The sequence below is a fragment of the Zalophus californianus genome, chromosome 9 (genome assembly GCF_009762305.2).
Source record: "Zalophus californianus isolate mZalCal1 chromosome 9, mZalCal1.pri.v2, whole genome shotgun sequence".
Lineage (NCBI taxonomy): Eukaryota > Metazoa > Chordata > Mammalia > Carnivora > Otariidae > Zalophus > Zalophus californianus.
In genome coordinates this window covers 120083263-120109123 of record NC_045603.1, presented here as the reverse complement: position 1 = coordinate 120109123, position 25861 = coordinate 120083263, and the positions used below count along the sequence as shown (strand labels likewise).

General features: G+C 35.6%; 1 protein-coding gene across 2 annotated transcripts in view; it reads right to left on the bottom strand.

Annotated features, from left to right (window-relative positions):
- The window catches only part of DNAJC1 (DnaJ heat shock protein family (Hsp40) member C1), a 228247-nt gene that overhangs the window by 8445 nt on the left and 193941 nt on the right, over nucleotides 1–25861 (bottom strand). For both annotated transcript variants that reach the window (XM_027594515.2, XM_027594516.2), the window contains exon 9: nucleotides 18583–18702. In XM_027594515.2, the coding sequence (XP_027450316.2) occupies nucleotides 18583–18702 (120 nt within the window). The remainder of the gene's footprint in view (nucleotides 1–18582; nucleotides 18703–25861) is intronic.

The following is a 25861-nucleotide window of genomic DNA, read 5'->3' as shown; positions in this document are numbered from 1 at the left end:
TATAGGATGTTGAAATAATTCTTTTTTTTTATTGCATCTTGTTTTCTTGTTTAACAAAGTATTTTGGAGATTATTGCAGAATAGTACACAAAGATCTCCCTTGTTCTTTTTTTTTTTTTTTTTTTAATAGCTTAACTGAGGGGCGCCTGAATGGCTTCGTTGGCTAAGTGTCTGCCTTTGGCTCAGGTCACGATCCCAGAGTCCCGGGACTGAGCCCCATGTTAGTCTCCCTGCTCAGCGGGGAGTCTGTTTCTCCCTCTTCTTCTGCATACTCCCTGCCCATGCTCTCTTTCTCATTCACTCTCTTCCAAATAATTAAATAAAATCTTAAAAAAATAGCCTGAAATATAATTCATATACCATACAGTTCACCCACTTAAAATGTCCAGTTCAGTGGTTTTTAGTATATTATGTACAACCACCATCATGGCCAACTTCAGAACGTTTTCATCACTCCAGAAAGAAACTTTACACCCTTTAGCTATCATCTTCCCCATCCCACCCCATCCCTCGCCAAGCTACCTTCTGTCTCTATAGATTTTCCTCTTCTGGACTTTCATATGAATGGAATCATATAATATATGGATTTTTGTGGCTGCCTTCTTTCCCCTAGGGTAATGTTTTCCAGGTTCATCCAAGTTGTGGTATATATCAGTACTTCATTCCTTTTTGCTGAATAATATTCCATTGTATGAATGTACCACATTCTGTTTATCCATTCGTCAGTTGATAATCATTTGCGTTGTTTCAATCTTTTGGCTATTATGGATAATTCTGTTATAAACATTTGTGTATAAGTTTTTGTTTGGGCAAAATGTTTTCATTTATCTTGGGTATATACCTAGTAGTGGAACTGTGGAGACATATGGTAACTCTATATTTAACTTTTTGAGGAACTGCCATACTGTTTTCCAATATGGCTGCACCATCTTATATTTACACCAGCAGTGTATGAGGCTTCTGATTTCTCTACATCTTGGCAAACATTTGTTATGGAAAAAAGTTTGTTATCAAACTTTTTGATTCTAGTCATCTTAGTGGGTGTGAAGTAGTATCTTGTGGTTTTGATTTGCATTTCCCTAGAGACTAATGATATTGAGCATTTTTCCATGTGTTTATTGTCCATTTGTAGAACTTCTTTGGAGAAATGTTTATTCAGATCCTTTCTCCATTTTTTATTTGGGTGATTTCTTCTATCGAGTTGTAAATTTTGGATATAAGCCCTTTATCAGATAAATGATTTGCAAATATTTCCCCCATGCTGTGGGTTGTCTTCACTTTCTTAATGGTGTCCTGTGAAGCAGGGAAGTTTTTAAATCTAATGAGGTTCAATTGATCTAATTATAGTTTTAGCTCTTAACATTTAGGGGAATATTGCCATCATGATAATTAATACTTCTGATCCATGAACAGGGGATATTTTTCCATTTATTTTGATCTTCAATTTCTTTCAACAATGTTTTATAGTAGTTTTTAAAGTTTGTACTTCTTTTGTTAAGCTAATTCCTAAGTATTTTGTTCTTTTTGATACTATTATGAATGAAATTATTTTCTGAATTTAATTTTCAGGTTGTTTCCTGCAGGTTTATAAAAATAAAACTGATTTTTGTATATTGATGTGTATCCTCCAATATTACTGAACTCAGTAGCAACAGTTTTTTATTCTATTGATACAATGTATTTACAGTAATTGATTTTCAGACATTGAATCCACTTTGCATTCTTGGGTTAAATCCTGCTTGATCAGGGTATAAAATTATTGTTGTAAGTTGCTAGATTCATTTTGCTGTATTTTGTTGAGAATTTTTGCATTCATACTCATAAAAAAATTAGCCTGTAGTTTTCTCGTCATTTTTGGATTTGTATAAAGATAATACTGGCTTCATAAAATGAATTAGGAAGTACTCATTCTCTTCTATTTTTTTGGAAGATTTTGTGAAGTATTGGTATTCTTCTTTAAAGGTTTGGTAGAATTCATCTAGATGGCTTCATGAAGCCATCTAGATCCGGGCTTTTCTTTGTAGGTAGATTCTTTTATTACTAGTTCGATCTCTACGCTTGTTATAGATCTATGTCAGTTGTCTCTTTCTTCTTGATTCAGTTTTAGTAGTCTGTCTTTCTAGGAATTTGTCCATTGCTGCAGATTCCTGTCCATTGCTTTCTTTTGTATAAGTGAGTATTTTCTAGTGTAGCATTTTAATTTCTTTAATGATTTTTTACTATATTCTCTTGAGATTTTTTTTTTTTTGGAAGTTCCAGGGTTTAGCATATACATCTTAACTTACGAAAATCAGCCTCAGATCTACATAAGCTTAATTTCAGTGATAAAAATAAACATTACTTCTTTATAGCTCTATTTCTTTTCCCTCCAAACTGTGGTATAATCATTATATACACTTTATATTTATTCATGTTATAAATCCAACAACATATTGTCATAATTATTACTTTATTATCTGTAGTAGTTTTGCTCCCAACTACCTCCTTTGTTGCTCTTACTGGCAAATATATTATACATATATCATCTTTCTATATGTTAATAGGCCAAACAAAGCATTATATATCTATTATACAATTGCTTTTTAAATTACTTAGTAGGAACAAAATATACATTTCTAATTGTCTTTTATAATTCCCTAATTACCTTTATTGGTTGTTTTTTCATGTGGATTTGAATTACCATGTGGGATCACTTGCTTTCAGACTGAATGACTTCAGTGTTTGTTCATCTTGAAAAGTTTTTATTGACCCTCATTATTGGAAAAATAGTTTTGCTAGATATAGGATTCTTGGCTGGCAGGTTTTTCTTTGAGCACGCTAAATGTTATTCCACTGCATTCTGGCCTCTATTGCTTCTGCTGAGAAGTCAGCTGTTAATCTTTTTGGGTGTGGGAGGGAGAGGTTTCCTTGTAAGTGATGAGTCATTTTCCTCTTGCTGCTTTCAAGATTTTCTCCCTATTTCTGGCTTTCAGCATTTTAATTATATGTGCGTTTTGTGGATATCTAAGGTTTCCCTATGCAAATTCACTGAGATGTATAGGCTAGTGTTTTTTAAAAAATTTGGAAAGTTTTTACCCATTATTCTTTGGATATTTTTTCTTTTCTGTCCTTCCAGTAGTCCCATTATGCATATGTTGTTGTGCTTAATGGTATCTCATGTTTCTCTGAAGCTCTTTATTTTTATTTTTCCCCTCATTTTTCAGCTTGAATAGTCTACATGGACCTGTCTTCAAGTTTGCTAATTCTTTCCTCTGTCAGTTCAAATTTACTTGGAGCCCTAGTCTCTAGTGAATTTTTTAAAATTTCAATTATTATACAATCCCAGAATTACCACTTGTTTCTTTTTCAAAATAATTTCTATCTCTTGACTGATATTTCCTGTATGATATACACTCTCATCATACCTTCCTTTGTTTCTTTAATCATGCTTTCCTTTAGTTCTGGTAAAACATATTTATATTGGCTACTTTGAACTCTTTTTTTGTTAAATCTAAATCTGGTCATTCTCATGGGCAGTTTCTGTTGCCTTCTGTTTTTTCAGGGCTTCTTGGTTTTTCCATGGCTCATTATTATTTTTTAAGTTTTTAAGTAATCTCTACACCCAGTGTGGGGCTCAAACTCATGACCTGAGATAAGAGTCATATGCCCTTTCGACTGAGCCAGCCAGGTGTCCCCAAGGCTCATTATTTTCATTATAAACCAAATATTTAGATAACATATGGCAGCACATCTGGTTACTGGTTTCCCCTTCCTGTCCCTTCCACCCTCACACCCCCCCATCACACTTATTATTATTTGCATGTTTGTTCAGTGGATGGCTCAATTATTTTAGTGAAGTCTATGCCCCTCTGCCCCCTACAATGCTAAGCCTCTGATGTTGCTCCTCAGGAAAGTGCAGGTATGGACAGGCCTGGTAATTTTGGATGACAGTGGTATTTGCAGGACTCTCTTCCTCTCTTTATCTGACCACACTGAATGTTAAACACCACTAATTGCTGACAGGTGCTCTACTGTTTACAAAATGCCCTGGGACATAAATTGCTCAACAAACAAGTCAAATCAAATTGTGGCTCCTTTGAAGGAAAGTTTCTGAGGTCAGTGTTTGATATTTGTTTTGACTTCAGGAGGGCTCCTCCCAGAGAAGGTAATGGTAAATTGGTTTGAGAATACCTGATTAGTTACTCCTTGTATTGACAGAGAATTCTGAGTTCAAAATCTGGCCTACCATACAAAACAAATAGCTGCTATAATCTGAGTCCTTGAGATCTTCAGCATCAAACAATAAAACTAATGGGATGTCACCATAGTCATCTTTGAACCATACTTTTCTCCCACTGAAAAGGCAACTTAGAACTTACTAGAAAAAAGCAAAGCACAACTGGTTAATTTTCCAATTCTATGTGATAAAGTAATTCTTTTAATATTCTGGCCTCTTAGTCAACTTCATATTTCCTGGTGTCATAAAATGGTTGTATCACAATAAGAACTGCAAATGATCCTTTTTTCTTGAGAATTTCTCCTTTCATTTGTTTTTTGTCTCAGGAGAAAGGATGTATATGGCAACAATCACAAAATATTCGTTTTGGGGGCAAGTTTGGCATCCTCAGCATATTATTTATGATTCTAAGCAGATAAAGATATTTCTAAACAAGTGATGGTCTAATATAAAGCTTAATAAGGCCAGGGTGCCTTGAGTATGATAGCATGTCACTTTAGGAAATGAAAATCATCTCTCAGTAAGTATGATCCTCACCAAATCCAATTTTTCCTCTGGATCTAGATGACTTCAATTACATGGATGTCAATTTTTTGTTTTGTTTTGTTTTTTAGATATAGTTGACAAAATTGTGCTAAAATTGTAGTATGATATTTAAAGTGCACAACATGGTAATTTTATATTTATACACACTGAAAGAATTCCTCCTACTGAGTTAATTAACATATCTATCACCTCATACATTCATATTTTTTCCCCTTTGGTGAGAACATTTAAGTTCCACTCTCTTAGCAAATTTTAATTATATACCACAGTGCTATCAACTATACTCACCATGTTATACATTAGATTCTCGGACCTTATTCAGCTTATAACTGAAAGTTTGTATCCTTTTACCAACCTCTCCCTATTTTCCCCACCCTCCAGCCCCTTTTCTATGGGTTTGACTTTTCTTTCCTAATTGTATTTTTTTTAATTAGTTTCAGAGGTAGAATTTAGTGATTCATCATTTGCATGTAACACCTGGTGCTCATTACCTTAAGTGCCCTCCTTAATGCCCATCACCCAATTATCCCTTCCCCCCAACACCTCTCCTCCAGCAACCCTCAGTTTATTTCCTAGAGTTCAGTGTCTCTTATAGTTTCCCTCCCTCTCAATTCTCATTTATTTTTCCTTTCCTTCCCCATGTTCATCTGTTTTGTTTCTTAAATTCCACATATGAGTGAAATCACATGGTATTTGTCTTTCTCTGACTTTTTTCATTTAGCATAATACCCTCTAGTTCATCCATGTTGTTGTAAACGGCAAGATTTCATTATTTCTGATGGCTGGGTAACATTCCAGTGTGCATGTGTGTATACACCACATCTTCTTTATCCACCACATCTTCTTTATCCATTCATCTGTCAACGGACATCTGGGCTCTTTCTATATTTTGCCTATTGTGGATGTTGCTGCTATGAACATAGGGGTACATGTGCACCAATCACTGTTTTTTTTTTTAAAGATTTTATTTATTTGACAGAGAGAGACACAGCGAGAGAGGGAACACAAGCAGGGGGAGTGGGAGAGGGAGAAGCAGGCTCTCCACTGAGCAGGGAACCCGATGCGGGGCTCGATCCCAGGGCCCTGGGACCATGACCTGAGCCGAAGGCAGATGCTTAACAATTGAGCCACCCAGGTGCCCCCAATCAGTATGTTTGTATCCTTTGGATAGATACCTAGTAGTGCAATTGCGGGGTCCTATGGTAGCTCTATTTTTAATTTTTGAGGAACTTCCATACTGTTTCCACAGTGGCTGCACCAGTCTGCATTCCCACCAACAGTGTAAGAGGGTTCCCTTTCTCTGAATCCTGAGTTCAGCTTATTTTGGCTGAAAATTATTCCACTGTGACTGTGTGTGTGTGTGTGTGTGTCTACACATATACATATAAAAATCACATTTTCATTATTCATCTGACAGACACTTAGGTTTCTATTCCTTGGTTAATTGTGAATGATGCTATGAACATGGAATACAGATATCTCACTGAGATAATGATTTACTTCCTTTGGATATATACCCAGAAGTGGGACTACTGAATCATATGGTAGTTTTATTTTTAATTTTTGAGGAATTTCTATACTGTCTTCCAGAGAGGCTGTACTAGTTTACATTCTCATCAACAGTGTGCAACTGTTTGCTTTTCTCCACATCTTCACCAGCATGTCTTGTCTTTTTGATAACAGCCATCCTAACAGGTGTGATGTCTCATTGTGGTTTTGATTTATATTTCCTTGAGGATTAGTGTATTGGGCACCTTCTCATATACCTGTTAGCCATTTATATATCTTCTTTGGAAAAATGTCTATTTAGTTCTTTTGCTCAGTTTTTAGTTTTTTTGTGTTTTTTCCTTTTTTTTTTTTTGCTATTGCATTATAGGAGTTCCTTATATATTTAAATATTAACTCATTATTGGATAGGTGGTTTGCAGATATTTTCTCCTATTTCATAGGTTTCTCTTTTGTCTTGTTTATGGTTTCCTTGCTGTGCCGAAGCTTTTTAGTTTGATGTAGTCCCACTTGTTTAGTTTTGCTTTTGTTGCCTTTGCTTTTGGTGTTAAATCCAAAAAATCATCACTAAGATTGATGTCAAGGGGCTTACCCCCTTTGTTTTCTTTTAGGAATTTTATGGTTTCAGGTTTTATGTTAAAGTCCTTAATCCATTTTGAGTTGATTTTTGTGTAGGGATCCAATATCATTCTTTTGCATATGCTCTTCAGTTTACCCAGCACCATTTATTGAAGGGACTGGTTCTTTCCCCATTGTCCCCATAATCTTTGTCAAAGATTAGTTGACCTTGTATGTGTGGGTTTATTTGTGGCCTCTATTTTGTTCCATTGATTGGTGTGTCTGTTTTTATGCTTATACCATACTGATTGATTACTACAGCTTTGTAATATAGTTTGAAACTGAAAGTGTGATGCCTCCAGCTTTGTTCTTCTTAAGATTATTTTGGCCATTGGTATTCTTTTGGGGTTCCATACAAATTTTAGGATTATTTGTTCTATTTCTGTGAAAAATGCCATGGAAATTTTGATTGGGATTATATCAGATCTGTAGCTTGCTTTGAGTAGTATGGGCATTTTAATAATATTCTTCCAATCCATGAGTACAGAATATCTTTCATCAATGTTTTATAGTTTTCAGCATGCAGGTCTTTCATCTTCTTGGTTGAATTTATTTCTAGTATTTTATTTTTTTGATGCTATTCTAGATAGAATTGTCTTAATATCTTTTTCTGAAATTGTTTGTATATAGATATACAAAAATCATATAGATGTGATTTTTGTATATTGATTTTGTATCCTGCAACTTTAGTGAAATAGTTTATTAGTTCTAACAGTTTTTTTGGTGGAGTCCTTTGGGTTTTCTATATATAATATCATGTCATCTGCAAACAGATGACACTGGAGGTGACACGGTCATCACCAAATCTATTTCTCTCCTTTAGATCTAGATGACTTCAGTAACACGTGTGCCAATTTAGTCTTGAATGTTTAGTGTTATTTTTCTCACATATTCCATAATGAAGATTTCAGTTACTCATTCTGCTTTTATATCATGTATCATTGTAGAAGATATGGTCTCTGACTTAAAGGTAGGTTGCGTCAAGCTATATTCAAGACTTTTTACTACCCTTCTCTTGGGAGAAGACGTGTATTTCTACATAGGTCTCACACAGATGAGGCTTCTCTTCTCCAGTATCTGAACAAATATCATGGGCTACTGTCTAAGGTAGGCATTTGGATAACACTCTGCTACATGTGTTTTAACAGTCACATGAATTGTAGAATTGTAGGAAAATTTGTTTTCCCATGTTCTGATTCCAAGTAGAAAACGTTTTATAATCCTTTTTCTTAATATAAGTATACCTAAATTTATCTTGAAAATTCTTATGAAATAGGGGCTCTATCATCAAATCTGGGATGTATGGGATAGGGTGGAATGGACAAAATAAAATCTAAAATAGTTTCATTCCTTTTAGTGAAAACACTGATGAAAATAACAGAAAATTAAATTAGCAAAATGAAAATTATATTCCATAAGGTCCAATTAGGATCAGTGGAGAGTTACATGGTGGCATATTTCTACTCAATATACAGAAGAATTTTCTAATTTTCTGACCTATATAAAGTGTATGCTCAATTCCTGGCATCCTCAGATAACTCAGAAAATAAATGTTGACTACTAGTGATAATCTCAAGTCCTATTTTTCAAATTCTGGCTGATTTGATATTTAAAGTATTACTCTAATAAAAAAATTATGTAACCACAGTTCATTATTTTCATCAGTAGTATTTAATTTTGGCCAACTCTATAACTGAGAACTACCATACCCTTCAAGTACAAAGGGACTTTTTTATCTGAATATTAAATAAACCACCTGAAAAATGTTTCCAGCTGGTAGAAAGCAGTGCTGTTCATTTTTATTATTTATTCAGTGTCTTTAAATTTTTCTATGGATTCTCTGGAGACAAAAATACAAGAAATAGAGTTCATCTTAACCATTTAAAAAGAGCATCTTCCATTAACTTCCTGATTACAAGTAATGTAGATATCTTGGCTTTTAGTTGTAGGAGAACGTTATATATTTTAGAGATTAATCATTTATCAGATATAAGGTTTGCAAATATTTTCTCCCACTCCACAGGTTACATTTTCATTCTGTTGACTGTTTTCTTTGCTGTGCAGAACTTTTAAGTTTGATATGGTCCCACTTGTTTATTTTTGTTTTTATTGCTTGTGCTTTTGGTGTCATATCAATGAAATCATTGCAAGACCAATGTCATGATGCTTTCCCCTATTCTAGGAGTTTTAGTTTCAGGTCTTATGTTTAACTCTTTAATCCAGTTTGAGTTGACTTTGCATGGGGTAAGAATCCAAGTTCATTCTTCTGCATGTGGATATCCAGTTTTCCCAACATCACTGCTGAAGAGACTATCCTTTCCTTATTGTGTATAGTTAGCACTCTTGTTGAAGATCAGTTGACTGTATCTGTGTGTATTTACTTCAGGGCTGTCTATTCTGTTCCATTGTCCATTTGTCTTCTTTATGCTGGTATCACACTGTTTTGATTACTGTAGCTTTAGAATATATTTTGTAATCAGGAAGTGTGACGCCTTCAGCTTTGTTCTTCTTTCTCAAGATTGTTTTGGCTACTTGGTGTCCTTTGTAGCTCCATACAAATTTTAGGACTGATTTTCCTATTTCTGTAAATCAATAAAGCTTTTATAATAAAAAAATAAGAATTAGTAGGCCTATATATACTGATATGGAAAAATATTAAAGGTAACATATTCTGTTTCCTTAGATTTTTTAAAAGTAGTTTAAAAAATCAAAGTAGTATATGTTCATAGCTTAAAAAAATGCAGTATACAACAAGGGCTTATGATGAAAAGAAACATACCCTACATCCAAAGTCAATGATTTCTGTTTATAGTTCTGATAGTTACAGTTTACAGTGTACATATAACTAAATAACATGCTTTTGGTATATTATATCCTGAGTTCAACCTCTTTTTTTCCAAACCTCTTTCAATAACCCTTGGTCCAAACTACCATCATCTTTTTCAAGAACAACTGAAATAGCATCTTACTTAGCCTGCCTTCCTGCTTGCGTACTTTCCCTGCCACAGTGTCTTCTCCACACAGCAGTCAGAATGACCCATTTAGATCTTGCGCTTCTTTGCTCAAAAATTTCCAGTGCTTTAAACCATCTCACTCTGGGGCGCCTGGGTGGCTCAGTTGTTGAGCATCTGCCTTTGGCTCGGGTCACGATCCCGGGATCCTGGGATTGAGCCCCGCATCGGGCTCCCTGCTCAGCGGGAAGCTTGCTTCTCCCTCTCCCACTCCCCCTGCTTGTGTTCCCTCTCTCGCTGTGTCTCTCTCTGTCAAATAAATAAATAAAATCTTTAAACCATCTCCCTCAGAGTAAAATCCACAGTCTTTATTGTGGCCAGCAAGGTTCTATATAGCCTGGTCCTCCACTGCCTCTTGCTCTCATCTTCTGTACTCCCCTCCTACTCACTCTTTGTCAGCCATATTGACTTCTATGCTAGACTCTGCACACCCTAAGCATGATCTTCTCTCAGAGCTTTTGTAAATGTGGTTTTCTCTACCTGGAACACTTTCTCAGACAGCCTTGCTCCTTCACTTGCTTTGTGTCCCTGCTCGAATATTACCTGTTTAAGAGACTTTCCTCAGAACCCCATTTTTAACTGCAATTCCCTTTAGTCTCTAACCTCTTACCCTGCTTTATTTTTCTTTATAGCACTTGTCACTATCTGTGATTTGCCTTTTGCTTCATATACTCAGGCTCTTTCCACTGTGTGCTTCTCCACCATCTTTAGGGCAACTGTCTTTACCTGCATGGTTGTAACTTGGTTGCACATGCAAATTTGGTATTCCACCTCAGTAGAAGGGAAAAGTGAATAAGAGCTCCTATGAACACACATTATTTCAATTATGTTCCTCTGAAAAATTAGTAACCTAGACAGAGCAGAGCTTTTGGGGACTTGGACAAACTGTTGCTGGGCAACTTGCCATGGTCTTCTACAATTTGTTGGTTTTAAAAATTGGAAAACCATCTGTAAAATACATAAAATGTTTAAAATATGAAAAGTCATTTTTGTAAGATTTTACAAATTATGATCTGGTAAATATTACTGTAGAGACAAGTACTATGCTGTGGACACACTTCTTGTGCCCTCAAAGGAGAATGTTCTCAAAATTATTTTGCTGTATTATTCTACTGTCTAGTATACTTAAATTTGGACTAAGCCTTTTTTGTATGGTTTTCTATAATTTATAGAGTTTCTGGTTGCCTTTTTTTCATATATATATATATATACATTTTTTTTCAAGTTTTCAGCCATACTATCTAGTCTATAAAATCTCCCTTTCTTCAAGGGTTGCTCTCTCACAATACTTCATTCTCCTACTTCATGTGGATATATTGCACTTTTGGCCTATTGTATCACTGTGGGGTTTTTGGTATTTCTGTTCATTGGACTGGATTCCATGTCTTTCTCTTTTTAAATTTTATTCAGTTTTGTTTATTTTGCTAGAGTACAATCTCAGGGAACTTTGTAAGAAAGAAAGACTATGCAACCTTGCCTCATGTATTCACCATCTTCAGAACCACTTCTCCTTAGAACAGTGAAGCCATTGTTGCCTTGTTTCCCAGAACCTAGTGTTGCTAAGCAATCTGATGTCACTCTGGTCTTATCTGGATGTTTCTTCTCCCTAGAAGCTTTAAAGATCATCTGTGTAGTCTCAGTGTTCATAAATTTTTCCAGGATCTTTTCTATGTATCCTACTTGACTTTGGAAGGTTCTTACAAATTGGTCTCAGGCTTTTACAAATTGATCCCTGGAAAACTTCATTTGTATTATTTATTGAATAATGTTCCTGCATCTGTTTTCTCTCTCTCTCTCTCTCACTGGAACTTTTAAATTAGGTTTGGACCTCTTGGACTGATGATTTCCTGTATTTATCTTTTCTTTTTTTTTTTTTTAAGATTTTATTTATTCATGTGACAGAGAAGGAACACAAGCAGGGGGAATGGGATTAGGAGAAGCAGGCTTCCCCCCAAGCAGGGAGCCCGACGCGGGGCTTGATCCCCAGGACACTGGGATCATGACCTGAGCCAAAGGCAGATGCTCCACGACTGAGCCACCCAAGCGCCCCTGTGTTTATCTTTTCTATAATATTTTAACATTTTTAAAATTTTTGCTCCGTAGGAGATTTTCCTGATAACTTTCAGCCATTCTACTTTACTTATTTGGATACTTATTTTTGTTCTTTTTTTTTTAAGATTTTATTTATTTATTAGAGAGAGACAGCGAGAGAGGGACAAGTAGGGGGAGTGGGAGAGGGAGAAGCAGGCTTCCTGCTGAGCATGGAGCCTGATGCGGGGCTTGATCCCAGGACCCTGGGATCATGACTGGAGCCGAAGACAGCCGCTTAACCGACGGAACCACCCAGGCGTCCCTGTTCTGATTCTTTTTTCACAGCATCCTTTCCTTTTTCCTCTGTTTTATGAATGTAATACTGTCTTGACTCTATAGATGCTAGAAGGCTAGATAACCCTATCTAAAGATATCCTAGTAACAAAACACCAAAAATTCTACAATATTCTTATATATAAAAATGCAAGAATTTTAAATAATTAATAAATTAAATCCAGCTGTATTAAAGAACAGTATTATATGACCAAGTGAAGTTTGTCTTGAAAATACAGAGAAGAGGCCTTGATAATATATTTATCCTCATTAGGTCATATGAAAAAAATTGTTCAATCATGCTGATATATGTAAAAAAAAAAACAAACCATTGTTAAAATTTCGTATCTATCCCTGAGGACAACTGTAATGAATTAGAATTGGAAATCCTGAAGAAAATTTCTCTAGCATAATAATATGTCTCATATCAATGACTAATATTAAAATTAATGGCCAAACATTAGGTTTTCTTATAATGTTGTGCAAAAAAGTCTGCACTAATCACTATTACTGTAATATATATAGTAGTTCTCTGGAATAGCTAGGTAATACAATCAAGATATAGGGGTGCGTGGCTGGCTCAGTCAGTAGAGCATGTGACTTGATCTCAGGGTTGTGAGTTTGAGTTCCATGCTGGGGGTAGAGATTACTAAAAATAAATAAACTTAAAAAAAAGAAAGATATAAAGAAAGTGGCAAAGTGGGCGCCTGGGTGGCTCAGATGGTTAAGCGTCTGCCTTCAGCTCAGGTCATGATCCCGGAGTCCTGGGATCGGGTCCCGCATCGGGCTCCCTGCTCCTTGGGAGCCTGCTTCTCCCTCTGCCTCTCTCTCTGTCTCTCTCTCTCTCTGTCTCTCATGAATAAATAAATAAAATCTTTAAAAAAAAAAAAAGTGGCAAAGTATTTGCAGGCAGTAGGACTTTCTATCCTAAAATTCTAATGAATTAACACAAACTTTATGTGAAATAAGATGAAAATGTAAGGAGGCAAGTTACAAAAATCAGTGCTGTAGCACTTTTCACTTATTTGACAGGCAATGATGAAAAACAAAAAATACATTGTGAGATTATGAGGATGTGACCTCTCTTGTATACTACCAGTAGCATTGTATATTGTTATAACCTCTCTGGAGGCCAATTTTAAAGCCATCAAAAGTTCTAAAATCATCCCTATTCTTGAACCAAGCAGTTCTACTTCTAGGAATACAAGCTAAGAAAACAGAATTAAGTGGAAAGTTGGATGAAGGAAAAAAAATCCAGTAAAATAGCAAAAAAGGAAGGAATTTAAATGACAATCAGTAGGAGACTCCTTAATTATATCAAGACAACATAAAGTATTCTGCAAGTGTTTAGAAAAATGAAGTGGATCTCACTGTCATGAAGAGTAGCTCATGTTTCATAGTGAAGTAAAAAGGACAGGGTACTGATTAATACTGTTAAAATTATGTATACCCATGCCTATAGAGGAAGACTAAAGTCTAGATGATAATTGACAAAATGTTTATAGAGATAATTTTTTATTATGGCTGAGGAGAAAAAAATTTTTACTTGAGTGTATTTTTAAAAGTTTCTTTTTTCTATGAGCATAGTTTTACCAAGAAAGGCCTAATGATAAAAAGTCTCTAGACACATTTAAAGTGTTTTTCATACAGACAGCAATAAAACAGCATCAGGTAGTGGTAGGAACATATTAGATGAAGAACCAAAATACCTGGTGTTGTCCTGATTCTACTAGTAGTTGTGTCACCCTGAACAAACATCTCAGTGGCAGTGTACTCAACCGTAAAATGGGGATAAAAATGGCTGCCTGTCTCACCATGTTGTTGTGAAGATCAAGTAAAACAATGAGTATTTAAGTGTTTTGAAAAATATAAAATACTATGAAAATGAATGATGGAATAATCAATATTATCACTTAAAACAGTTAAAAAGGTGGATCTCTTAACTGATTTTTGCAATATTATTCTCATGTAGTGAATATATACTTTATCATCCTGTTATATGTGTGATATTGTTCAATGTTAACACAGAAATGGTGACAGGGAATTCAGATCTATAAACCTTTGCCCCAGAAGTCAGATTATAGCAAAACTCTAACAAAGTCAGTAGACAGATTAAGCAATTAATTATGTAATTTTCTCTGATGGACACCAAACAGTCCTACTACTGTCTTCTCTCTCCTTTAAACAGGCAGTCAATCAAGTTGCCTGAAATTCTCACTTCAATCATTCATATACTCGGGATAAGAACCTAAAGCCTCCTATTAAAATACAAGGGTGAGTGAGTGAGTGAGTGTGTGTGTGAGAGAGAGAGAGAGAGAGAGGAAGAGAGAAACAGATTTTGGTAACACATTTTTATCACTTACTAATACTACTTTGAAAATTGGTTATTAGATTAGCCAGTGACTCCTCTAGCAAGAAGAATGGGATAAAGAGCCTATTCCTTTCTAAAATTTAAATATCTTTAAAGGTCTTGAGGCTGAGGAAGTGAAAGAGGAGAGGAGGGACTGGAGTATGAGGTCAGGCTTAGACCAAGACAAGTGCTGTAGCAGGAAGCCTGGTTAAGAGGACAGTAAGACATTCCTTGTCATCTTTACAACTGGTGTAGGTCTAGTCTAACTCTAAAAGTAATAGCAGTAATATATTTGCCAAAATAATTACTATATATTTAATTCACTGATAAACCATAAAGCTTATCTTCTATTGAATAAAATCCCACTTACATATTTTTTGGAACAACTACCATAATATATAAATTCCCCTGAGAGTATCTCCTCTCTAGCTTAGCTATATAACATACAATTGGGAATTTTATGATTTTCCCTTCTCTTTTTCACTCGCACATGGGGACGCTTATCTAACTACACAACTCTTACCTCTCACTGTGGCACTAAGCTAATTAGAAAAGTCTGTTTAAATCTATCCACCTGTCTTTTGTTTTGCCGCCTAGCTGGGCCTTTTCCAAGCAGGCAGAAAATCTCCAATCAGTCAGTTATCACAACCAGAATGCAAGAGATTAGTGACCAGGAGAGAAGCAGCATCAGTTTACATCCTTTCAGGCAAGAGAATGATATTACTTCACTAGCAAGAAATCTGAGGCTCCCTGACCTTAATTTAGAAAACCTGCAGTTAATAATCACATTAAAGTTGGTTTTATGTGCCAGTTTTTGTTTCCTTTGTTGTTTTTACAATTTGAGTGTCCTTTGTGGTTACCAAAATTATTTGCTGAAAGGCATATATTAACATTAAAATACTTATTCTATAATAAAATAGATCTTATAGTTTTGATATATCTGAGTTAAAATATACTTTGAATTTTTTACAATGGCAATTACATTGCTTGTATTTTACCCAAAGTAGAATTTAGCAACTTGTGGATTAATACACTGAAAACTCCTTTTTTAAATGAGGAATAAAATGGGTTTTTCATTGTAATCTGTCAACCCAAATAAAGGACATATAGTTCCATGAGTATACTTTTTTTTTTAAAGATTTTATTTATTCATGAGAGAGGGAGGGAGAGGGAGAGAGAGAGAGAGAGAAAGAAGCAGAGGGAGAAGCAGGTGCCCAGGGAGCAGGGAGCCCGATACGGGACTCGATCCCAGGACTCTGGGATCATGACCTGAGCCGAAGGCAGACGCTTAACCATCTGAGCCACCCAGGTGCCCTCCGTGAGTATACTCTTACTGCTCCTCCAAAAAGGGCAATTGTTTCTTGAAGGAAAGAGAACTAAACCTGAAGTTAGAAAGTTAGCAAAACAAAAAAACAAACGGCTCAAGGAACAGATGTGCAGACCAGGAAGAATTGGTACAGGTGATCAGGTCAGGAAGCAGAGGTTCTGATGACAGCAGACTGAACTTGTTTTTTTCACCATAATTAAATACTTAATGAAAACAAATCTAATTAATGCCATAAGCCAAAAAGAAGTATAGGTGTTCTAAAGTGTGGTCAACTTTCACTTAACATTTTACTAAAGGAATTGTATTAGCTGAACCCACTTCAGCTGCTTCACTGTAATTCATTGTGTGTTCACTAAAACAAGTTATCTGAGTCTTCAGACACCTGCTCTCTTTTATGTAGAGTGATTTGTGTGTGCATGCGCATGTGTGTGGGGTTACTGAAATGAAATGTGTAGTCCAGCTATGGACATGATGCTCACAGAATGAAAATACAGTGTATATGATGTACATAGAAGAAAAGTTACAAGGGCATTTCTTGGTGCCAAAAAAGTTTAGGTTTACTAAAAGTACTAGAGTACTTTTGGTATTATGAAAATAGACTATTTGGAGAAAAAAAGTCCCAAAAAGTCATGTTTGCTACTTCCATTGTAAAAGGAAAAAATGTCTACTGCAGACATGGATTCAGTTCCCTTGGGTAAGTCTAGAAGAAAAACAACTGAAACACATGGGATGAATTTGCAAAAGTTTGAAAAGATGTCTTTGCATATACCAAGACTGCACTAAGACTACTATATAATGTATAGGTTTTCTAGGTCTCTGATACTAGCCCTATTCTCAAGGCTGTGTTGGTTACATCATGTATATTCTTAGCATACAAACTTTCATCTCTCTTTTAAAAAAAATATAAATTATATATTTATTATATATAAATTATATTAAAAATATGTAATATAAAAATATTTAACTAGATTTTAACGACAACTTAATTTAAAATATTGCTTCTATTCAATTTCCTGTCTTTGATATTATTTCTGAGGTCTCACAGAAATATTATTTAAAAAGTTAAAGGCAATGCTGCCCTTAAAGGAGACACTAAATTAATAAACTATTCTTTTCCATTAAAACTAAAACTTTTAGGGCCCTTTAACCAGTTTGTTTTATAACTCTAAAAATTATTTCGGTAATGTTTGTTAATCATATAGTAACAGTAGTTGTATAATTAGAGGGTCATAGTACTTAAAACATCAATAATCATGGAATATCTTTAATTTGGTCAGATATTTACTGATAAGGCATTATTAACTTATCTTTTACAAGCAACCTAAAAACAAGGTTATAAAATGCACATCCCAGTAACATTCTTAGCAGAAGAAAAGGTATCCTTATGGTTCTTCAGTCACCTAAGGTCTCCTCATGAAACAGCAAAAAAAAAAAAAAAAGTTAAAAGATACAAAGGTCTTTTTTCACAAGATGAGACTTTAACTTTGAAGCCAAAATAATGCAAAACATCATATAAAAATTCAAAAAATTCAAAAAGTACTCTTTTAAATGTGATTTTTAAAAGACCTATATGATAGTAAAAATATATCTATAATTTAAAATTCTCAAAGCAGTTCCTATCCAAAAAAAAATTGATAGTAATGTTTTGTAAGTTTGTTTCTAAATTAAAATGGAAGTTTATTATGAAAAATAACTTATAGCATTTATGAAACAAGCTGGATTTTTCTGGGGGGGATAGTTGTGTTAAGCATTTGGTAAGGTTTTAAAATTGTTCATTTCGAAAGACTCAAGGGTATACTAATAGAATTGAAGAGGACATGTGAATCTTTGCTTTCAAAGATTTTAGGTGTATAGGATTTACTTAAATTCAGTAAATAACTTATTTAGTAAAGAATATTTACTATCATTTATGAAAATAAGGCTCATATTGATAAATATAAAGATTTCTCTGAATTTCAAGTAAACATTTACTATTTTAGCACATGTCAGATACTGTGGTAGGTGCTTTAATAAGATTCTCTGCCCTAAATTTCCTGAATAAAGTGTTAAAAACTTTCCAGGTAAATAGTCTTTAAATGTTAGATATAGCCAATCACTCATATATATATTCATTCACACACACACATATATATATTATAGTATATATTCGTTCCCGTATTATAATTTTTTTTGGTTAAACAACTTGTCAGAATGGATGGTAGTTACCATCCTTGAAATAAAAAGACATACGTAGGAACACTGCTGACTTAATTAATGCAAACCACCTGATTAAATACCTATAGCAATCTGTACTTCAATGTTAAAAAGATCCAGCTGAAATATAACTTCTCTAATTCTGATCAGGGTGAGAACTATTTTCTCCACAGCTAAAGGGGTCACTTTAAACACAAAAACCAGCACTGTTTTCTGTGATTAGGTTACTGTAGCTTAAGTCTCTAAACACTAGAATTCCTCACACAGCTGTTAATTGTGGACCAGGGGACTGGCTGACATCTGCTTCTTGCTTATTTCATTAATGGTTCACTTCCAGGTCCTAAAAGCCTTTCTCCAAAGAGAATGTCGGATGCATCTATGTCTGTCTTCTACATAGTTCGCTTGTTCTGGTTTGTCACTCTCCATACAATGCAAATCTGAGTGAACTCACATCTGTCACCGATCGACCCAATTCGTGGGCAATCTTTTCCCATCGACCTGGGGTCCCTCCTGGGAACTTAACCATACTTCTTGTCAGCTGGCTGAGGTCCTCTTCTGTCCATTCAGATGCCTGCAAAAGTTGCAGAAAAAGATAATTTAGAGAATGTTTGCTAAAACATTTAATAAGCCTGTGAAACAAACTATGGGCAATTTGCTTTCTACAAAAACAATACTATTAACATGTATCCAATAGTTTAGATAAAGTTTAAGCTGCATATTTAACATAAGAATGCAAAGCTCCAGTGCAGCCTTTTAAATTTTCCTATGAATACCAAATAAGCAGAAATATTGTGAGGCCAGGCTTTTGAAGACATTAAAAAAAAAAAAAAATCCGGTTTGCATTAAGTGAGGAACCACTCTCCAAGCCTATGAAATGCCTTGTGTGTCACCCTACTCTCACAGATGTCTCCTATGAGGTTACTATAAAAGGTCTTCAAAGTTTTAAGAAAAATTATACTTTAAAGAAAACAAAACATCTTATAAGTAAAAATGAAAATGTAAACAAGTAAATGTACTGCTTTAGAATTAGAACTGAAACAAAGAGATACTTTTTGTTCATTCTGTGTAACAAGATTTAACGGTAAAAAATCATGTATTTTCAAGAAGTTTAACTTATCAAATGTTAGCATTTTATAAAACTTGGAACAGAGAATTAGAAATGCCTACCTATAACCAAGACTTAAACTATCCAGTCCATGCAAAGCAAAACTTCATTTTTGAGAAGATAAAAGTTGATCTAACTGTTAAACTGAATGAAAAAAATACCTTTAAGATTATAAAATCTTTTTTGCAAAAGCAAACATTCTAAGAGCAAGCATATTCTCTGCATTTTATTTAGCACTACTACTTGGTCAAACCCAGAGCTGAGCAAAGCAAAGAAACTATTATTTAATAACAAATAACCATGTTACAATAATTTTACATTAGATTTTAGCACTGTTGCCTACCAGAGGCGACAGCCACTCTGGTATTGAACAATACTCTAGGAGTCAGCAGAGAAACGGAGGAAGCCCACCTGATTTTCTTTAATTAAAAAGAAAGAAAAAAGGAAAGAAGGAAACCTTTGAGACAAATACCTTTTCTAATCACCATTTCCGATAATGAACAGGCATACATCAGGCCGTTTGCATTACAGAACCATCAGCACAGAACAACAGTCAGAGGTGAGTGACCCCAGGGACTATCTCCACAGCTACAGCAAAGCTTCTCCCTGACACTAATCCTCCCTGTCATTCTCCCACTGTGCTCTAAGCACACTGACATCCGCCTGCCTCACTGCAAGCTTAACGGGGCCCTTCCTGACTTTTTACTGTCTCCCCCAATCAATGGTTCAAGCATGCTCTTTTCACATGTCCAAATGGCAGCTTCACTCATAATCAAAGTGCACTGCCCCTGTTAAAGGGCTTTCCGAAAGGCTCTCCCATTTGCATTCATTTGCAAAGCAAACTACTTTTATTCACTTTGTTCTGCTATCAAGAATGTTCCCTGAAGCAGATAAATTGGCATAAATACAACCTGCCACTTAAGAGTCAGTAAATAATAGCCAATAGCAGGGAGGATTTTATCAATCATTCTATTTTGTATCCACTAAAAGCTGAAAGCCTCAAACATATTCATCAGTACAGCCCGTACGATACATGCATCAATTCACTTCTATAAAAAGGTAGCCTCCATAGGGTATGGCCAGAATTTCTTTGATATTTAATGAATATCAAAAATCTAATGCTCCATATCTGATAATTTGAAAATTTACACAGAAGGTTTTTTCTTTTTAACTTTACTTAGGGGAGAATTTATTATTCAGACATTAGAGGGACATAAGTGATTTCCAAGGAAATACTTTAATTTCTAAAAAAGCTGAAACTTTAAGAACTATACCAGTTGGCTTCAGAAATGCAAAAGAGTTAATAAGAATTTAAGTTTATGGTAAAAGTCATACCATGAAGAGCATTAGGCTGACACTGCTGAGAGATACAGTATTTAAACTATACTGTATAACAATGCAACTTCACATTAAATCAAGTCATCTTATCTCTGTATTTAATCATACAAACTTTTTTAGCAAAGTTGTCTAAATATCAATACTATAAAGCGATTGTTTCACATAGTAAACTAATTCTTTAAAATAATTCTATTTTTAACCAGCTGGCTTTCCAAATACACTGCATACATGAATAACGGGCATTAAAAATCAATCAGATTTTAATTCTTTGTTAATGAGTCTTAAAGTACAGTGCCACTTTTTTTCTGGGAAGGAAAAATTTTAAGCATTTGGACTGATATTCTGAAAAAGCATCTATTATGACAATCTTTCCTTTTAGCTTCATAGTTATTTCATGGCTGTGATTTTCATTATTAATATTTAAAAAAAAACTGTTGATAATAACTAGGCTCATAATCTGAAATCTTTGAAAGAATCCTTTTAGCAATTCATTATTCTCTCTCCTACAGCTGTAGGGCACTTTGGTGAATGTGGGATTCCTCAGCAATAGTTAGTTGTGTCTTTAGAAGCAACAGAGCCCACTGTGATCCAGCTACTACAGCCGCCATGAGGGTGGCCACGGTGTGAATGTATTCTCCTTGTTCTAATCTGGAGCCAACTGTAGCTGTGAAAGTCAGATGAATGCATAAACATACTGCTTTGCCACTTAAAACCATGTGTGTCCAATATTACTGAGACACCGGGCCAAAAATTCATCTCTACAGTAAAGTAATGGAAGACACCACATGGTGTGGGGACAGCTGTTGTGACTACACAAGCATTCCAATTTTGCATCAGAAAAGCCCCGCTCTGGGAATAAATCTCCATACTGAATAAAAAATAAAAAGTCAGTTTTCAAATTATTCAATATTTTTATGTAATGACCTCAAAATATATCTACTAAAGCAAGAGCTGATAAGAAAATTTAAATTGCATTCCCAAATAATATCCCTTTGGGATAGATTTTTGTCATAAAACCACATATGTTCCAAGATTCGATGCCTTTGAAAATCCTTACTATTCTTGGGGGAGAGGAGTTGGAGGCTGTATGGGAAAGCACACTATTTTTTGAGTAACCTATACATACCTCCCCCCTCACAGCTGTAGACCATAAAATTGTTAATTACTAAGTATCATGCAATTTATTAGGTACTGAAAACTTATGGCCAAATTAGAAGAAATTTTATATGTCTTTATTATATTTTCTTTAAAGACAAAAGGTCCATTTCTATCTGATAGATCTTGAAGCTCCCTAATGAATATTTCTATTGAAATGACCTACTAGTGATCATTATTTTATATAATTACAAAAGTAACGATTTCGGATTCAACAATTTTCAGTAGATTCAGCTCAACTCAAATTCTCAGAAATTTTATTTAAGAAATAATGTCCTTGCAAATAGCATCACCCACTTAAAATATCAGATATATCAGATATATCTAATAATGTATACCTAATAATGTGGATGGTATATCTAATAATCTGCTACCTTCCAAATCCATGTTCTATACTGACTTTGTGTTTCAGAATGTATATTTGATGTTCACCTCTACAGTTTTCCTTTCCAATTTAAAAATAGAGCAGTTAAATGCCCTTGACTATATATATGGATAAATTGTATGTAAAGACAACCAAACAACAAAATTTTAAAAAATCACTTCAAATGTCTTTTCACTCTCAGGAGGAGACACTCTTCTTTAAAGAAAATCTTGTAACTTCTCTCAAACTGTTCTAAGGTTGTGACCCTTCAGCAGCAAACACTTCCTGTTGTGCCCAGAAAGGTCTTCTCATCTACGAGTTAGCTACCTTCCCAAAAAGAGAGGTCTCCTCTGGACCAGTGACCCTAAAGTGTGGTCCATTGGCTGGTGCCAATCTGCCAACGGTTTGTTACCCATCTGTGACAAAGTGAGTCCAGAAACTTGAAGTAAGGGTTAGAACCAGCAAATTAAAACTGCCACGACAAAGTATGTGAGCAATAAACTCTTCTTTTAAACAGAATATAAGCCAGTGAGATGTCAAACTACCATGGTGGGTCACATTAAGTGTGAGCTGCATTCTTGTTAGGCACAATAGGACTACTGATTGGTCAGCAACAGATGGAAATAAAAATATTCTAATCCAGGGCACCTGGGTGGCTCAGTGGGTTAAGTGACTGACTCTTGATTTCAGCTCAGGTCATGGTCTCATGGGCCGTGAGACTGGGCCCCACACTGGGCTCCATGCTTGAGATTTTTTTCCCTCTCTACTCCCTCCCCCAACTCGTGTGCTCTCCACTCCCCACTCTCTCAAAAGAAATATTTTAAACCTGGTTCTTTACTACAGATAGTTTGAGAAACTTTGCTCAAGACAGTGCATGTAGTTCAAATTCCTTTTTACTTCCTCTTTGGGGAGCAACAGTAAATAAATCCTCCCCCTTGGAGAAATGGACACAAGGATGTTTGATCCGTTCCTTTAAAAAATATTTTATGCCACTAAGTGTTGTGGTGATTTGATACACAGTAAAATACAATACAGCAAGATTACCCTGAGATAGGAAACGGTAAATTGTAAAGGGCTTGAGGTGGAAACATGTCTAGGATGTCTGAGCGATAATGAGATGACCAGGGTGGCTGCAGCAAAGCAAGCAAGGGGCGGGGGGGCAGGGAGAGGAGATGAGGCCAGGGAGGTAAGAAGGTAAAATCACATAAAGACTTCGAGGCCACTGCAAGGATTCTGGCTCCTTTATTCTGTATGACACATAAAGCTACTGGAGGGATTTTTTTTTTTTTTTTTTACGATTTATATGACAGAGAGAGAGAGAGAGTGAGCGTGGGCATGCCACGGGGGTGGGAGGATATGATCAGAGAAACTCAAGCAGATTCCCCAGTGAGTGTGGAGCCCGTTGTGGGGCCTTGAGCCCATGACCCTAAGATCATGACCTGAGCTGAAGGCAGATGCTTCAGGAATCTGAACCACCCAGGTGTCTCTGTAGGGATTTTTATTTTAATTGAGGTATAATTACATACAACATTACATTAGTTTCAGATGTACAACATGATTTGATATTTGTATATATACAGTTGACCCTTATTTAAACAACATGGGTTTGAACTGCATGGGTCCACTTACACACAGATTTTTTTTAAAAATACTTTATAGTACTGTAAGTGATTTTAATAACATTTGTTCTGTAGCTTACTTTAGGAATATATATAATACATACAAAATATGTTTTTTTAAAAAGATTTATTTATTTATTTGACAGAGACAGAGAGAGCACAAGCAGGGGGAGTGGCAGGGAGAGGGAGAAGCAGGCTCCCCGCCGAGCAGGGAGCCTGATGTGGGACTTGATCCCAGGACCCTAGAATCATGACCTGAGTTGACGGCAGATGCCCAACTGACTGAACTACCCAAGTGCCCCCAAAATCTGTGTTAATCGACTGTTTATATTATCACTTAGGCTTCTGGGCAATAGTAGGCTATTAGTAGTTTTGGGGGAGTCAAAAGTTATAAGGGGGTTTTCAACTGAGCACAAGGGGGGGAAGTGGACTGGCACACTTAACCCCCCATGTTGTTCAAGAGTCAACTGTATTAAGAAATAACGTAAGTCTAGTTAACATGTCACGATAGTGATAGACTTTTGTTTTCTTGTGACGAGAACTTTAAAAAATTTTTTTACTTAAATTCCATTTAAACATACTGTGCAACATTGGTTTCAGGAGAATTCAGTGATTCATCACTTACATACAACACCCAGTGCTAATCATAACAAGTGCCCTCCTTAATACCCATCCCCCATCTAGCCCATCCCCCACCCACCTCCCTCCATCACCCCTCAGTTTGTTCTCTATCGTTAAGAGTCTCTTACGGTTTGTTTCCCTCTTTTCTTTTCCCCTCCCATATGTTCATCTGTTTTGTTTCTTAAATTCCATGTATGAGTGAAATCATTTGGTATTTGTCTTTCTCTGACTTATTTTGCTTAGCATAATATACTGTAGCTCCATCCACATCCTTGCAAATGGTAAGATTTCATTCTTTTTGATGGTTGAATAATATGCAATTGTGCCACACACATATGTGTATACACACACACCTTTAAACATTTTTTTTTGAAGATTTTATTTATTTGAGAGTGAGTGAGAGAGCACAAGCAGCGGAAGAGGGAGAAGCAGACTCCCTGCTGAGCAGGGAGCCCAACTCGGGGCTCCATCCCAGGACCCTGGGATCATCATCTGAGCTGAAGACAGACGCTTAACCAACTGAGCCACCCAAGCGCCCAATATACCACATCATCTTCCCCCCCCTTTTAAAAAAGATTTTATTTATTTGTCAGAGCACAAGCAGGGGGAGCGGCAGGCAGAGGGAAAAGCAGGCTCCCCAATGAGCAAGGAGCCCAATGTGGGACTCGATCCCAGGACCCTGGGATCATGACCGCAGCTGAAGGTAGATGCTCAACTGACTGAGCCACCAAAGCATCCCTATACCACTTCTTCTTATGGACATTTGGGCTCTCTCCAAAGTTTGGCAATTATTGATAATGCTGCTGTAAACATTGGGGGTGCATGTACCCCTTCAAATCAGTATTTTTGTATCCTTTGGGTAAATACCTAATAGTGTAATTTGCCAGATCGTAGGGTAATTCTATTTTTAACTTTTTGAGGAACCTCCATACTGTTTTCCAGAGTGGCTGCACCAGTTTATATTCTCACCAACAGTGCAAGAGGGTTCCCCTTTCTCTGCATCCTTGATAACACCTGCTGTTTCTTGTGTTGTTAATTTTACCCATTCTGACAGGTGTGAGGTGGTATCTGATGAGAACTTTTAAGATTTACTCTTAGCAACTTTCAAATATGCAATACAGTATTAACTACAGTTGTCATGACGTAAATTACATCCCATGACTTATTTCATAACTGGAAGTTTCTACCTTTTGAACTCCTTCATCCATTTCACTTACTCCCTTCCCTCCCCCTCTGGCAACTACCAATCTGTTCTCTGTATCTATGAGCATGATTTTTTGTTTGTTTGTTTTTAGATTCCAATATAAATGAGATCATATGGTATTTGCCTTACTCTGACTTATTTCACTTAGCATAATGCCCTCAAGGTCCATCCATGTTGTCACAAATGGTAAGAATTCCTTCTTTTTTTATGGTTAAATAATTGTGTGTGTATACACACACACACACATATATATAACATATATATATAATACATATACATATACACAGCATACTTTCTTTATCCTTTCATCTGTCAATGAACACT